General features: G+C 32.3%; 1 protein-coding gene across 1 annotated transcript; it reads left to right on the forward strand.

Moving 5' to 3' along the window:
- The first annotated feature begins 2,462 nt into the window (after positions 1-2,462).
- LOC149223913 (inorganic pyrophosphatase 1-like) lies at positions 2,463-3,972 on the forward strand. Its single transcript, XM_089388038.1, has 4 exons — positions 2,463-2,593; positions 2,704-2,908; positions 3,288-3,442; positions 3,550-3,972. The coding sequence occupies exons 1-4, from the start codon at positions 2,463-2,465 to the stop codon at positions 3,662-3,664; spliced, it is 606 nt and encodes a 201-aa protein (XP_089244164.1). The 3' UTR covers positions 3,665-3,972.
- Positions 3,973-16,271: the final 12,299 nt, after the last annotated feature.

The raw sequence follows: 16,271 nt of genomic DNA on the forward strand, positions 1-16,271 counted from the left end.
CTTTCTTGGTTTTTATTTTGGAGATGGTTCCCCCGAAGTTCACACACGCTCGACTTCTTGATTTCTTCTATTAATTCGCTCCATGACCGGGTTTCCTGGTATCTTATTAGGTTTAATTCATGAATTGGAATTCTTCTTGCAAGTTGTGCTCTCCAGATAGCAGAAGGCGTACTCTTCAATACCCAGTTCCAGATAATCGGAACCCTTGCCGTAGGTAAGATTAATGCACCCATTTTTTGCTTTACGGTTCATTATCATTGATACACATGATTATTTTAGGGTTTTCACCTCACGCTGTGCACTTCTCAGGTATGCTTCCACTGGGGTTCGGGAGTCTGGCAGCTTCTCAACACTGATATTCTTGGCTTCACAGGTGCTCTTTACTGACTTACTTGCAGCCTTACAGCGGGTTAAAGAATTATAGGAAGAGGGTTTACATTCTTATGTTATACCGAACTGAATAGTTTGCTTATCGAGAGGTCTCCTGGCCAGTATTAACCCTGTGGGGTTCATAATTTATAACTGTGCATTTTGCAACTTTGAGTTTTGGACAGCTCGTGTAAAAATTTGGGATTTCCATTTAAAGAAAATGTTTTGACTTCTTCTGTGCATAGTGTATAACTGTAATTGCTAGACAGAACTCTTCTGCGGGGTGATATAATTTTTTTAAAGGAGCATGGATGCAGATTGATATTTAATGTTTGTTTTCCGATTGTGGTTGTCGTGTTTAGTTAAATGGTTTGGTAATTTTATAAAATTGGGAATAAGCAAATGCTACAGGTTCTTTATCGGTTTCCTGTTGACTTCAAATAATTTTTCCTTTCCTTTGAAAAGGTTTCTCTGTCGCACTGGTTATAACATACCAGAGCCAAATATTACGATTTCTCTCTCTCTCTACAGAGATATAAATTAGAGTTGTGTTTCTTTTTCAGTTTATTGTTCCCTTTTCTTTAAATGTGAACAGAAGAATAAATTCATGCACCCCTAACTTCAATTGGTTTATTCACCATGAGAATCTTTTGTGGGGTTCTGGACGGGGTCGGTATCAGATTAGCAGCCTAGTCCTAACCCCCTCGACTGTTGAATAATTAGTTTAACCCATATTAATCAGAACGATTCCATCACTCTCTTTGTTCTACCGCTTAATTTACTTTTCTTTATAAAAGCAGGCAATGGTTATATACTCTTTTCTTAATTTTCTGGGTCTTTCCTTTCGGTTTTAGTATATAGGTTGATTCACAACCCAAAATCCTCTTTCTCCTCCAAAGTTCGATACTCTGCCTTCTAAGGGAAATAATAGTTTTATCTGTAACACACCTAAAAGTCATCAAATTCATTCAGAGTTCTTCCCTTTTAAAATAAAATGTTGGGTCTACTGTTCCCACTACATGTTTATTTATATATCTACTGCACATCATTAATAGGACTTATATAGTTTCAATTACAACAGAATGTATACATTGGAACCATATTTCAATACTGTTAACAGTAAATTGTAAATAATTTCAATCATGCATTTAACTACAGATTTCAAGTCATTTTTGTGTAATTATCTGCCTTATGTTAAATCCATGAATTCAACAGGGTAACTTTCTCCACCCAACGTTGAAAAGGGCAATGTCGTCCTCTTCTCCCCCCAAATGAGGTTATCCACTGGCTCAAGTCCAGCTCAAGTTATCCCTCTTTTGACAGCGTCCTGTCAATTTCACAGACCCCCAAATGAGGTTATCCACTGGCTCAAGTCCAGCTCAAGTTATCCCTCTTTTGACAGTGTCCTGTCAATTTCACAGACCTTTAGGTTATCCACTGGCTCAAGTCTAGCTCAAGTTATCCCTCTTTTGACAGCGTCCTGTCAATTTCACAGACCTTTCTCATCCTTTTTCCATAACAAAGACTGAACCCCTTTATTTCCACTCAATTTCACATACCTTTGTTATCCTTTTTCCATGACAAAGACTGAACCCCTTTCTTTCCACTGAGACTTCCTTTTATCTCCGAGAAAGAAAGGTACAACTGTCTCTAACTGTTTCTAACTGCGTGGAGGTTTCCCTCTTGAATTATGGAACTCCGTAATCATATAAAAAAATATCATTAGGCTTATTTACCAGTCTCAAGTAGGTAAAGTAATTCAAATGTATGTTATTCAATATTTAATTATTATAAAAAATATCATTAGGCTTCCCGGAGCCTTATTTATCAGTCTCAAGTAGGTAAAGTAATTCAAATGTCATCCTCGAGTGTTACTCCCGATCCCATGTAATGCGAGATTGAGTTTTTGTTGGTTCAGGGGTTACTGCAACTTGTGCCCATTTTTTTTATGCGTTTGGTTAGATTCATACCAGCAGGTGCTCATTAGAATCCTCAAGTAGTCAACTTTACTGAAAATGCTAGAAGCATCCTTGAGATTTTCTGCAATTAATATGCTAGTTTGTGCGTGAAGGATAAAATAATGGGGGAGCTGCATGACCAAGGATAAAATAATGGGGGAGTTGCATGACCAGGGAAAGACGATAAGCGATATTGAAGAGAGTTTGAAGACCATTCCTCTGTACCCAGAAACTATAAGTGCAATCAAATTTGCCTTCTCCATGTGGTGGGTTATGATATCATGGCTCTTTCTCCTCCTTTTTAGTTTATTAGATTTCACTGAAGAAGTCTGCATTGATTGTAATCAAGTATTCTTTGGTTGTTGTGGTGTTGCAGGTGTGAACTTCGAATTGTGAGCGATGCTAATATGTTCTTCATAAAGACCATTCTTCAAGCCCATGACCTGCTCCAATACTTCACTGAGATTAAGACAAATCCAGCATTTGTTGATGAGAAGGGGAGATTGAGGATTCAGCCTTTTCATCCCTTTACTGAAGGCCCTCCTCATGGCTGCGGCCTCTGCCCTCCTAATATGTGCAAGGTATTCATTATTCTCAACTGTTACACATTAGCAAACACCCATCTAAACTGGGGTCTCATATGCTTATTGCTATAGAATATCACATGTTCTGATATGTATATTTGGACCTATAACTTATAATTTACAGGTCAGATATGCAAATATGGAGTTATGATATTTATTCTATAGGACATTTGTCGGAATCTGAGATAATCAGGGTTAAAATGTATTTCTGCTTCTGTTGTCTGTATCCAATGGACAATGCATCCAATGAATACACCCAAAGAGTTGATGGATCCTTCCATCCCTTTTCTGACTCTGGAATTCATCTCACTTTTCTTCTCCGAGTGCAAATAGTTATTAGAGAAATATTGCATACTGATAGTTTTCTGCGTTGCAGGGAGCAATAATAGATGAGATTATGCGAAAGTCCTTGGAAGGGGAATCAGGAGAACCAGCTGATAAAAAACAATTTATTTATCTTGGGGATGGAAGTGGAGATTTCTGCCCTTCCTTGAAGTTGAGAGATGGAGATCATGTTTTGCCCAGAAAAGAGTAAGTGATACCATTAAACCAAAATTTTGTTTCCCAGGATTCTTTCAGTGATATTAATGTTAACCAAGTTCTCATAAAACACCTTGTATTGATTAATGTTTTGGCAGATACCCGCTGTGGAAGCTTATTCAGAAGAACCGTGATCTTGTCAAGGCTGAAGTGCATGAATGGTCTAATGCAAAAGATGTTGAAGATTTGTTTGTCAAGTTACTCGAGCCTTAATTATTCTAATCTCTGTCACACACAACATATATGCTAACCCCCTTTTCCTGCTCTGCATGATTACATTGATGATATGTATTAATGGCTCATATTGGTGTCTGGATGCATTGTCCATATATTTTTATAAAATTCTATTCAGAAGTTTCGCTGAAAGCTCACTTCAAAGTGTGCCCCTCCAAGAGATGTACATAGATTTATTTGACTTTGAATGTCATCTCTGTGATAACAGTACATCACATACGACAAAATCGAAATTCTGCTTAAAGCAATTGTTACAGGAGCAGCTATATTGAATATTCAAAATTTGAAAGCTTTTTTGCTTTAATTTTGGAAGTTCTATGGAGAACATGGATGTTTAATAAGTATGTGCTAAATTCTTGACTCAAAGGTTGATAGCAAAAAGCTAGGAAGGTTGTAAGTTAGGGAGTCGAAGAGTAAGATAAAAATAAAAAATGAATTTGTATAAAATTATAGTTAATGAAAGATGAAATATTTAAAATATTTTTATTGAAATTTGATAAATTGAGATAAATAGTTTAAATTTATTTTTGGATATCAAAATTCTGAATTTATTAGGATGGCTTTAGAGGAGTAAAATGAAATTGTATAAAATTATAGTCAAGTGAAAAATGAAATATTTAAGAAAGATGAAATATTTGAGATATTTTTATTGAAATTTGATAAATTGAAATAAATAGTTTAAATTTATTTTTGGATATCAAAATTTTGAATTTATTATTATGGTTTTAGAGGATTAAATTTTTGGAGTGAATTTTTTTTTTTTGAAGAATTGATAAGATTACAACTTCAAATCTATAATTGTTCAATTTTTCTCATACAAATTCGGATAATTGTTCAATTTTCCTCATACAAATTCTTGGGAGGAAGATTCCCGGCTTTTTCGCTATAAATTCCAACATACATCCCATAGATACAGTGCTTCAAGGCTCTGCAGAAAAGTTGATGTGTGTTCTTTGTATTCATCAACAAGCAGGACTTTGCTTCATGGTAATCACCACAATTTTTACTCATATTTTTTTTGGGTTAGTTTGATCTACTGGGATTTGAACCATGGTTTACATAATATTTCGTTAGAAGGGCACGGGGATTTTAATTCACTTTACTGTAGGGTTGCAAACACTGGGTGTGTGCTTTTTGTGGTGACAAGGAGAATTCAAAATGCTCTTTATGTGGGAAGGAAAATCAAAGCATTGAGTAGTTACACAACAAGGAGAAGCTTATCATTTGTGGAACTGCTTAGAAGTTAGTGAAGTAAGTACTCCGAGGCATTGTTTAGTGATGATGATTGATCCTTAATCTCAATTTCACTATTAGATTTCCCCACTAAAATGTTTATAGATTGTGTGAAGAAAGATCACATGCTATGAGAAAAATGTTAAATTTTGTAGGAATTTTGAGTTGGCATATGAAGAGAAATTTCTTCAGGTTCAACACCAATGTAAAACGTTAAGGGCAACAATTGTTTATAAATTGAGTGCTCCTTAACTTCATTTGAATTTTTTCTTGATCTCTGTTCACCTCATTTGAATTATGTTTGTTCAACTATGATAGTGTTATTATATAAGCATAATTGTTATCAGTTTAACAATTGTTTATAAATTGAGTGCTCCTTAACTTCATTTGAATTTTATTATATAAGCATAATTGTTATCAGTTTAACAATTGTTTATAAATTGAGTGCTCCTTAACTTCATTTGAATTTTTTCTTGATCTCTGTTCACCTCATTTGAATTATGTTTGTTCAACTATGATAGTGTTATTATATAAGCATAATTGTTATCAGTTTGCATTTCTGTTAAAGTTAATTTCTTCATTTCATTAAACTAAAATAGTCATCTTATATTACAAAATCTATTTATATAGAATTATTCAAATAACTTTATATGATAATTATTTACAATAAATTAAATGTTCTCATATTGATAATAATAAAAAAATAATTTACATTATATGTAGACATTCCCGCATTGTGATTATATTATGACCTTAAACTTAAAACAAAATTTATTCGAATCTATTTAACATAATTATTTTTAAAATAAATTAAAAAGAGTTTAATTTTAGAGTTGTGGTTTATTTTAATAATTAAAATAGAGGGAGTGGGATATTTTATTTTCAAGGAGAAAGAACCTTACACTCAAGCTTTCTGCCACTATCTTTCAATGAACTTGTAAGTCTCCTTGTTCACAAGGACTCTAGAGAAGAGCAGAGGTTGAGTAGCTTCTTAGAATAATCAATGGTGGTTACAATGTATCCTACCTCTTACTTGACTATTATTTCATATATGAATGTTGGAAGTTGTTAACCCAATGAAATCGACTTCCTCCTATCAAGTATAATTATTAGTTTTTATGAACTTTGTTGTTTCCATTTATAGGGTAGGAGGGAGGAAAGGCTAGGTCATTCTGGTACTAATTCCTCACAAGGGAATAACAACGTTCAACAACAACAACCTTATGTATATAAATTAAAATATGTCAATACATATGGCATATGGCATACATATCTACAAATACCTCCTTTATACAATTTTTTCCAATTTAAAAAAACTATCGGCCTCTCTTTGCACCTTTTGGGGCAATTGCTAGTTCTACACTTTTCCACAAAATAATTTCTACTTGAAATCATAGAAAATTAGAGCCTTTCAATCATTTCAAGTAGTAATTATAATATATTGAATTGACATAAACATCGTGTGTTATTAACTTCTTCTTTTTTCAATGAAAAATATTAATTACATATGATCTTTATGTCAATTTAGTATATAGTATAATTTCTATTTAGTGTATAGTATAATTTCTATTTGAAAATATAGAAAGGCATTTTTCATTGAAAAAATAAATAATTACACAAGATGTTTATCTATAATATATTATAGAAAAACTATGTAATTTTTTTTTTTAAATGATGAGAAAATCTATCATAATTCATTTGTTAGTCATTGGGGATTGCAATTACTCCTCGTTTATCGCAAATGCAAGTTGACTCATCATTGTTATTCAAGGAAAACCATGCCACTAGTAATTATCCATTTATCCATTGGTGGTCCATAATGAGGTAGGGTTTCACTCATGCTAGATTGGTCTGGGTCTTGGGCCAATAACATGTTTCCTTAAGTCCGAAAAAAATGAGCTCTTAGCCAAGCAAAAGAAGATAAATTTTAAATTTCCGAGATTCAATTTTACTTATAAATTTTCATGTAAAAGATATGCCATTACTAATCTTAATGCTTTAGAAAAAGGTTTTATTTTTTATCTATTTTTTATTCTCTTTAACAAAAAAAGTATTTTTTTCGATTACTTTATATAAAATAATTTAATAAAAAATATAAATAATTACAAAATAGTTTCAATTATAATTTAAATTTATTTAATTGGATTTTTATAATAGAAAAATTCTTGCATATAACAATTTAAGAAAGAGAGGCATTCATGGCCCCTCTCAATGTCCTTTTTGCTTGCATCAAGTGGGAGACATCTCCCATATCTTTATGGGCTATGATTATACTAGAGCAATTTGGATGGAAGCAATTGCCCCACTCTCTAATAGAGTGAAAAGGCCTTATGATTTTCAAGAATTTTTCGAGGAAACATCTCTTTGAAAATTATGGGGAAACACTCTCAAAATTTATATGTTGGAAATTATGGTTAGAAAGGAATAAGGCAATCTTTAAAAACATGAATGCTCCCCCCCGCAACACAATGATAAAAGAAATCTTACTGTATGTTGAGTTTGAAGCTCAAAAGATAGACTCGAACTCTTCTCAACAAATCTTAGACCAAATGGAATGGATTGACTTAGAAGTTTATGGTTTTGGACAACTTTTCCCAAAACATGGAATGGAAAAGGCCTGAAACATACGAGAGCTAGAAGCTAAGATTGACAAAGGTAGAATTAAGAACATGGAAGATTTCATGACAAGGTTGGATTGTCTATTATGATGGGGCATCCAAACGAAATGCAAGGGTGGCAGGAGGGAGAGGGGTACTCTTTGGCCTCGAGGAAGACAAAGTGTTTAGGTACTCATGGGGTGGGGTGTTAGCCATATGAATAATAATCAAGTATAGATATATGGTCTCTTCCAGGGACTTTTGTTAGCCAAAGAACATTAGGTGGAAACACTTACGGTTATAGGAGATTCTCTCCTAATCTTGCATCATCTGGCCAAAGGCTCCTTCCCAAAGGAGAGATATATGGAAAACCTCATGAAAAGAATCAGGAACATTGTAGAAGATATCTCAACCAAAGCTGCATATTTCTATTGCAGAAGATATCTCAACCAAAGTTGCATATTTCTATGTCCAAAAAGACTTCAACAAAGAAGTAGAAAAGTATGCTAACGAGTGGTGTAAATTAAAGATTAATGATCAAATCACAGCTACTATAATTCCCTAATGACCAATGAAGTCTATTAAAAAAAATTAGTTAAATTGATTGATGCACGAAAATATAAAAATTGGGGGGTCCACGTGACTTCGTGACAACCTCGAGGAAACACATGCATGCAGCTGTCATGAAAGATTTCATAATCAAATAGTAATGTTATGTGTTGTAAATTTTGTGTTTTCTTGGGGCAGTTTTGTAAGGTATTCATCTACAAAACTCCTCTTTTTGTTGCTCAAATATATTCTCCTCAAGAATATCATGTATTCATCTTGGAAAGGAGAAAACAATTGGATAATTTTGATGAATTTGCTTTGTATTGTCTAATGTGTTTGCTATGAACCAAGCACAGAATTATACAATATAAATACTCTTTCTGAATAAAAATAAATGCATTTATTTAATTAAAATAATAAATTTGTAATATTTTCTTCAATTATATATATAATAATTTAATAAAAAATACAAATAATTAAAAAACGATTTTCAAATACAATTTAAATTTATTTAATGAAAATAATAAAACTAACAAATATGTAAAAGGAGACTCGTTAACCAAAACATATTATCATGTCACAGAGTATATATCATATAAGGGAGAATTGGTAACTAGAACACACTATCATCTATGTCATTAGAGATGGCATCCCCTTATTGTCACTATGACTTTTTGGCACAATATAATAGCTAGCAAATTATACTAAATAATTTCAGTTGAGATTCAAATAAGAATAATTTATGTTAAGATTCAAATAGAGAAGAGCCTCATTAACATTGTTAATCTCAATCACTCAAACTATCTATGAATTTTAGTATGTGTCTTTTAATGGTCCATGGGGTCTTGGATAGACAGTGATCTAGTGTACTGTTAAGGTACTCGTTGATGTGAAGTCACTAGTTCAATTCCCTACCTCAATCAGGGTGATATATTGGACATAATGAAGAAGTAGTCCCACCAAGCTTACAAAAAAAATTATCCATTTTTTAATTAAAAATAATTGTGCATATTTTAATTAAAAAAAATTAAATTATAAATTGTATTATTTGATTTAATGAATTAATTAAATATAATGATAATATTTTTTTTATTAAATTTATTATTTTAAATAAAGATAACTTTTATATTGATATGAAGGTTAACGGTTCAAAATTCGTAACAAAAATCTAGTCATGTTAAGGGCTGGTGTGGCCTAGGTTGGGAGCGATCCCTGGGTGATTTTGAGAGCTTAGATGCCCCTAGACCGAAATTCCTCAAGTCATAGATCAAACCTGATATAATCTAATTAACTCATACCACTTAAACCAAAAAATATATTATAAAGTTTTATGAGTAAAATTATTTTGTTTTATAATAAATATATATATATATATATATATATATATATATATATGAATATAAAAGTTCATTCAAATTTATTCTAGGTAAAATATTTGATAGCCCTTGATAATAAAAAATAATTTTTTCATAAAAAAATATTTCAAACTCAAGCGCTTAAGAGAAGTTGATAACTACTCTTCGAATTTCATAATTACGTTTAAACCAATTTCAGCGTTTAAGAGAAGTTGAAAGAAAGAAAGAAATTATTTTAACGTCTACGAGGCTAAAGATAGCCTATGGGACAGATTTCTTCTTCATCTGCTTGATATATTCGGCCCTTTTTCTATGAAGCTTCACAATAAATGCTTCTAGCTTCTCGACAAACCCCTCGCTAAATAGATTATCCCAAGAGCTAGCTGCCAGCATATTTGCATAACTTTCCATGTTGTCTTTGAAGGCCTCGCATTCTAAAATAAAATGCTTTTATGTTTCCACTTTTCCGGAAGAAAAAAAAAATGCATACTCTTTCCTCCCACACTTCTTTTGGCATTTTCCAATGTCTTGTTTCACAACAGAGTTGATGAGAATTAGTCTTTAACTGGGTAATAATAATTTTGTCTCTCCAAGAGATATTGGCCTCTATATATGCTTTTGGTTGATTACTATGAGTGGGATTACACACTTCAATACAGTACTTTTTCTTTCTTCCTAGTTCCTTATCCTAAGTATGCTTGTGGAACTTATCCATAACAAAATATTTTATCTCTTTGTTGTTTATGGTACACGTGTTCAAGCAAATACGTCATTTATTAAACCATTTGTAATTTTGCTTCATCCAAGTTTTTTTTCTGTTACACAATCTGTCATTAAAGACAACCTTAGGCCATCTACCCTCTTCCATTTGCTCGGTTTTTTTAAATACCTTATGACTCGCACCATAGAAATTGCTTCAATAGGAGAAACCCATGTTTCACTTAACAAGATACCATAAGGAACTGCACTTTTAATCTTGAATTTGTTTGTGATCAAACGCTTTTGAATTTTCTGAATTTGTATCCACTGCATGTCCGATGTACTGTTGGCTCATAGTTCACAACCATAGAGAATCATCGGAATCACTAGAACCCCAAAAAGATTTTGAGTGGTTTTCAAGTCCCATAACTCTGCCTCTCTACACCTATTTTGAAAAGCATAAAATGCTTTCCAACCCTCCAAAGTTCTTTTCTTTCTACAACCATCCCAGCTTAGATTTTTGTTGAAGTCAATTCAGAGGTATTTGTAATCCGCAACTTCTTGTAGAACGTTGTCTTCAAAGTAGAACTTATGTTGGTTATGTTTTCTTTTCTTAGATAAAACCACTACTTTCATTTTGTTGATATTGACTTGCATCGCCACACTTCTACAAAAATGATCAAGGGATAGTAAGTGCTCTTGAAAACCAAGAGCTGATTTAGAAATCAGAATAAGGTCATTTGCATACAGAAGAAGCCTTCTAAAAAACTTGCCCAAATATATACCATCACCCCCTTACGAATTTAACCACTCCTTAATCTTGTCGATATATAAACCAAAAAGGGTAGGAGACAATGGGTAGCGTTGCTTGACCCCGATATTACTTCTAAAACTTTCAAAAATGCTTGCTGAAGTTCTAATTTTGACTTTCACCTCTTCATACAGCCTATGCACAGCTACTCTCAAATGTTTAGGAACCCCATGTTCCTCCATTGTGTGCCAAAGCTTATCCCTAGGAACTGTGTCAAACACTTTTTTTGAAATCAATAAAGCAACAAAAGACTTCTTCCTTTGTTGCCCAAACTTTTTCAATGATGCGCCTTAAAGTTATACAATGATCAATTGTGGAATGTTTAGGTCTAAAACCTTCTTTCCCTTTAGCACTCTTATCTCTTTCTTCTACCCACTTACTAATTTTATTTTCTAGCATGCTTCCAAATAGCTTTGCAAACAAAGGGTTTATCATGATGGTCCTATAATTGGAGGGATTATTGACGTCACCGCTATTGAAAAGAGGTATTGCCAGACTAGTTGTCCAATTTGTGGGGAGCCCCTATTGTATGATGTTGTTGAAATTTTTTGTAATGTGAGGTGCAAGGATATTTGAGCCCCACTTTAGATATTCTACTTGGATTTTAGCTAAGTCTTTTGCTTTTCCAACACCCAACTTCTTGATACCCATCTCTACCTTTTGCACCATGAAGAGTTCAGTATCAGTGTTGACCAAGAGGGGAGGGTCAACCTTGGGATCCTACTCATAGAGTTGTCTTGTATAGTCAAACCATTTAGAAGTTGTAATACTATTTCTAGTTTGTATCTTTCTCGGTTGGAGCTCCTTCCAAAATAATTTGGGATTATTTTTCCCAAGGAATATTAGTACTTCCCTCCTTGAAACCATGAAATCGGCCTTTTTCTTACTTAATAACTGCTTGTAAGCTTTGAGCTTTATTTTATCCTTGTTTGCCTCTTTCCACATTCTCCTTGCCTTTTAGCATTCCTCGTCAAACCAAGCATTAACCAGAAAGCAATTTGTTTCAGAATTCTTAATTTTTGCTCTTTTTCACTCTGCAAGTGCGCATTGAATTAAATGTGTTAATTCATGACTATGAAGACTGTGAATTGTGATTTTCTTGTTCTCGAAGAGCCTCTCCAACGTCATTTTGAAGGTATTACAATTTTCTGGAGTCAAAAGAATTCTGCCCTGTGGGAGATTTTGTTGGACATGCTGAATTTTTTACTCTAAATGTTTCTTTCCATTCAAAGAGAAACATAAATAAATTGGTTTGGGATCCGATTTTAAGTCCCACAGCTGATCTCTAATCAAAACTTCCTCCATTTTCTCACACAAGCCATGCAAACAAATTACATAATCTACTACACTTGCTCCATTGTAAGTATTGCAAGTGAAATTACCAAACTTTGCCCATCTAGTCAAACCATTACAAATGACTAAATCAAAGGCCCCACATAGAGTAAGTAATTGTTCACCAAAGAAATTGAAGCCCTTGTCCTTTGAAATTCTTTCTCACCTGATGATTACTCTCTTATGTAAGCCAAATAAGGTCGCAATCATCTTTACAGCAAAGAATGCTAGCTTGCTCACTTGCAGTCCTAACATTGATAACTACATTTCAAATCTCATAATTACATTTAAACCAATTTGAAAAAACGTTAATTAAGTGATTTTATCAATTAAATAATTTTATTTTTTCAACAAAATAATAATATTAATTTAAAAAAATAAAATTAAAAATTACACTATCTACAAATTTCAAAACATACTAAAACATACTAAAAGTAATTGTTTTTTGTTTTTTTAATAAAAATAATATATATATATATATATAATTACAAACATTAAAAAAAATAAGTCAAAAGAAAACCCTTACAATGCCCCGTGAAAATAATAGTATTAATTTTAAAAGAAATTTAGAAATTACACTACAGACAAATTTCAAAACATATTAAAAGCGATTGCTTTTTAATAAAAATAATATATATATATATATATATATATATATTAAAAAAAAATTTAAAAAAAAAGGCCTTTACAATTTCCCGTGAAGGTTTTTAATGGTTCACCGAAATAAGGAAGCATTACTTCAATAAATTGACTTTCATCATTCTAATACTAAAAAAGATTGATTAAAACAAAAATTAGTTTACATATGGTTTAGATTTTAATACAAATTCATTGCAATAGTGCCTATTGCTTATGGTAGGGACTCAGAAAGAAATAACTTTGTAGATTATTTCTACAAAAATTATTCCTCTCTTTAAAGTGATGACATATCGCAAATGGATCACTTGTAAATTGCAATAATTGGTGGCTCTAGGTTATCTCAATGGTGGTAATGGGTAGTTATTTACATAGTTTTTCAATTAGGCGGGTTGGTAATTTATTCATATTTTTTTAAATAAATATCCATTTTTCATGAAAGAAGTGAGTAATGTCCACCGTCAAAGTAAAGTGTTCTGATGTAATTATTAGAATAATAGTTTATGTATTTTAATGTAATATTATTAAGAAAATCATTGATCGTATTTTCAAAAATGTTGATATAGGTAAAAAGTGACGCTGCAAAATCATATTTTTGGATCTTTTCACAAATCATAAACATAATGTTTTAATTTATAAAAATTTAATTCGGAGAAAAATTAGCTAACAGAGTTTTATTAGTGTCTTTGGCCAAAACTCGGTCAAGTGAGCCTTCATTATTCATCTCCCTAGTATATTTTAATGAAGTTTTCAAGCCTTTAAAATACTTCATTACATGTAATCCATGAGCCAAAACCATGGGCAACCAAAAACATGTGCCCAAAATCTTTGTTGTTTAACCAAGCAACTTTAACTTTTTCATTGAGTCAAATCTTACCTACAATGCCCCCTTAAAACTTGACTTGGGATTTTCCTTGACCAAATCTTACCAAAATAACTAAGTGAGTCAGCATCACTCACCTCCAGGTCCTACACATATGCCACCATGCTCTCTTTTTCGCACACCTTCTCACACCAGGTGCTCTCCTCACCATATCTCGTTTTGTGGTTGCATCTCACCTCGTTGGACCTCTAACCAGGTGCTCTCCACTGCATATATGGTTTTTGTGGTTGCATCTCACTCTGTTGGACCTCTATTTCCTCTCAGAATGCTTACGTTGCAATCTCCATGCATACTCTCTCTTCAACTAAAAACTCACAATGGATCCATGCATGCTCGTCATTTTGTGCATGCATGCTCAAATCTACATTGGCCTATTTCTTAGGGTTTCTCTTTCAACTTGTTGGCATAAATTATATGTATTCTAATTCCAACATTTAATTATCGAATCCGGGATCATAATACTTAGAGATTCAAGCACAGGAAATGCAGGACTAGAGCCTATTCTAACCTATGCTAACAACTAATACTTGAAAGAATTAACCACTAAGGATTATAACTTGTCACTGGACTGTGGGACTCTGACGCTTATTGGGTTCCAAACCACAAATTTTCATAATCATCGACAAACAATGTTCATGTGGTTTTATTTATGTAGCTTATTAGGTCTTGAGACTTCAGTGGTTCTAATCCTATAGTGTTGCATACAAAAATTCATTAAACATGTTGTAGAAAAGTAAATTGCATAAAAGTAAATGTCAACAACTATAAGCAAAAGTGTGTGAGGCAAATAAAAAAAACAAGGCAATAAACTACAAGAAATGCATTAATAAAATATCAAAAATAAATGCTAAGCAGGCTTAGAGTCATAATGATATATTGTAGGTTCTTATTTTTTGTAGGACTCTTTTACCAAGTGACTTCAAAGCTCTTAATCAATTAAAGAATCTTAAACTATAAACCACAAATTATTCATTATTCAGATGTAGAATTTGGTTTCTGGTACCGAATTAAGTACCAAAATTATAGTTCTGATTCTGGTACCGAATTAAGCACCAAAATTATAGTTCTGATTCTGGTACTGAATTATGTACCAAAATTCTGTAAATTAAAATTTTGAACATTGCTACCGAATTAAGTATCGAGTCAGGTACCAAAATAAATACTGAAATTCTGTAAATTAAAATTCTAGGTACCAAAATGTATTAAGAAACCAAATTTTAAGTTGCTTGACTCTTAAGCCTAAGAAAATCAATTCAAACTTGATCATAATGTATTATACTTAACATATCTAAAAATAGAGCAATAAATCTCATACTATGTGAAATACAAATCTAATGAAAATTTGAAAAGAAACATCAAGTAAAATCTACAATCAATAAAAATTAAATATTACCCTACTCTATGAATAAAAACCAACGGGTTACCTAAGTCAAGTGGCCCTTCCCGACTTGGAAATGTGCACAAAAACTAATCCAAATCAACAAGATGCTCAAACTTCAATAATTCATCTTCATTGCAATGATTTCTCTTCTTCTTACAAACAGAGGTTTATTACAAAATATCAACTCAAAATAATGACAAATTCCTCCTTGTGTTCTCTCCTCCCTCTCTCTGCCCTTTGAGACTTTATTTATACATAAAATCCATTGAATAAGGGTAATATCCAATCCCCTAAACTCAGAAAAAGAATTTACAACTTTAGAGGAAAATCTTGAAAATCGTGTTTTTGTGTAATTTTATACAAATTGGTTTTAAAGAACCAACCATATCTTCTTTACCATGATGTATTTTGAGGATTTTTTTTCTATGGAGAATAACTTGTCATAAAAAACCTCTCTTTTAATTTCTTGTTTCAATTCCATGACCTCAGAAATCGCGCCCAAAGATGATTATTTAGATACTTTGTCAATTTGGGTTTTGCATAAATTTTGTACAAATTTGCTTCGTAGAACTAACTGTAACTTTTAAACCATATGGAACCTTTAGAAACAGTTTGAGATCCAATTAAATTGTTATGTTTTAAAAAAAACCAATCTTCTAAATTCTTTAGATTCACCACCATATGCACGAAAATCAAGGCATAACATGGCATTTTCAAAATTGTTACCTATTTTTGGCTCTAGCTTAAATCATGTGCAAGGATCCCACACGTGTGAGCTAGGTATATTCCAAATCTTGAAACAGAATATTAAGCCGATGTGACACCTAATATGTCATGCCTTGAGAAAAAAAAAACATATTTTATAATTTTGACTTTTTTCTCTATTCGTGCAGGTGCAGAATTAAGTTCCAAACTGTTGAACTAGTACTGAACTAAGTACTGAACTGCCAAATTGTTGTTGAGATGGCAGAGATAGAAAATTTTTATACTCAAGCATGCTTCTTAGCGACATAACCACATTAGTAAACTGTCATTGATAAAACCATATTAAAGACATGTTTAACCATTAAAATGATATGAAACCATCATAATTAACCACAAGGTAAAATA

The sequence above is a fragment of the Pinus tabuliformis genome, chromosome Q (assembly GCF_031772625.1).
Source record: "Pinus tabuliformis cultivar Carrire ecotype Pingquan chromosome Q, CPIR1, whole genome shotgun sequence".
In the NCBI taxonomy this organism is placed as follows: Eukaryota; Viridiplantae; Streptophyta; class Pinopsida; order Pinales; family Pinaceae; genus Pinus; species Pinus tabuliformis.

What these genes read in the sequence shown, in the direction of transcription:
- LOC149223913 (XM_089388038.1), top strand. Translation starts at nt 2,463, where the DNA reads ATGACCAAGGATAAAATAATGGGGGAGTTGCATGACCAGGGAAAGACG. An exon ending in AAATTTGCCTTCTCCATGTG is followed by an intron (nt 2,594 to 2,703) that starts GTGGGTTATGAT and finishes GTGGTGTTGCAG; the next exon opens with GTGTGAACTTCGAATTGTGA. An exon ending in GCCCTCCTAATATGTGCAAG is followed by an intron (nt 2,909 to 3,287) that starts GTATTCATTATT and finishes TCTGCGTTGCAG; the next exon opens with GGAGCAATAATAGATGAGAT.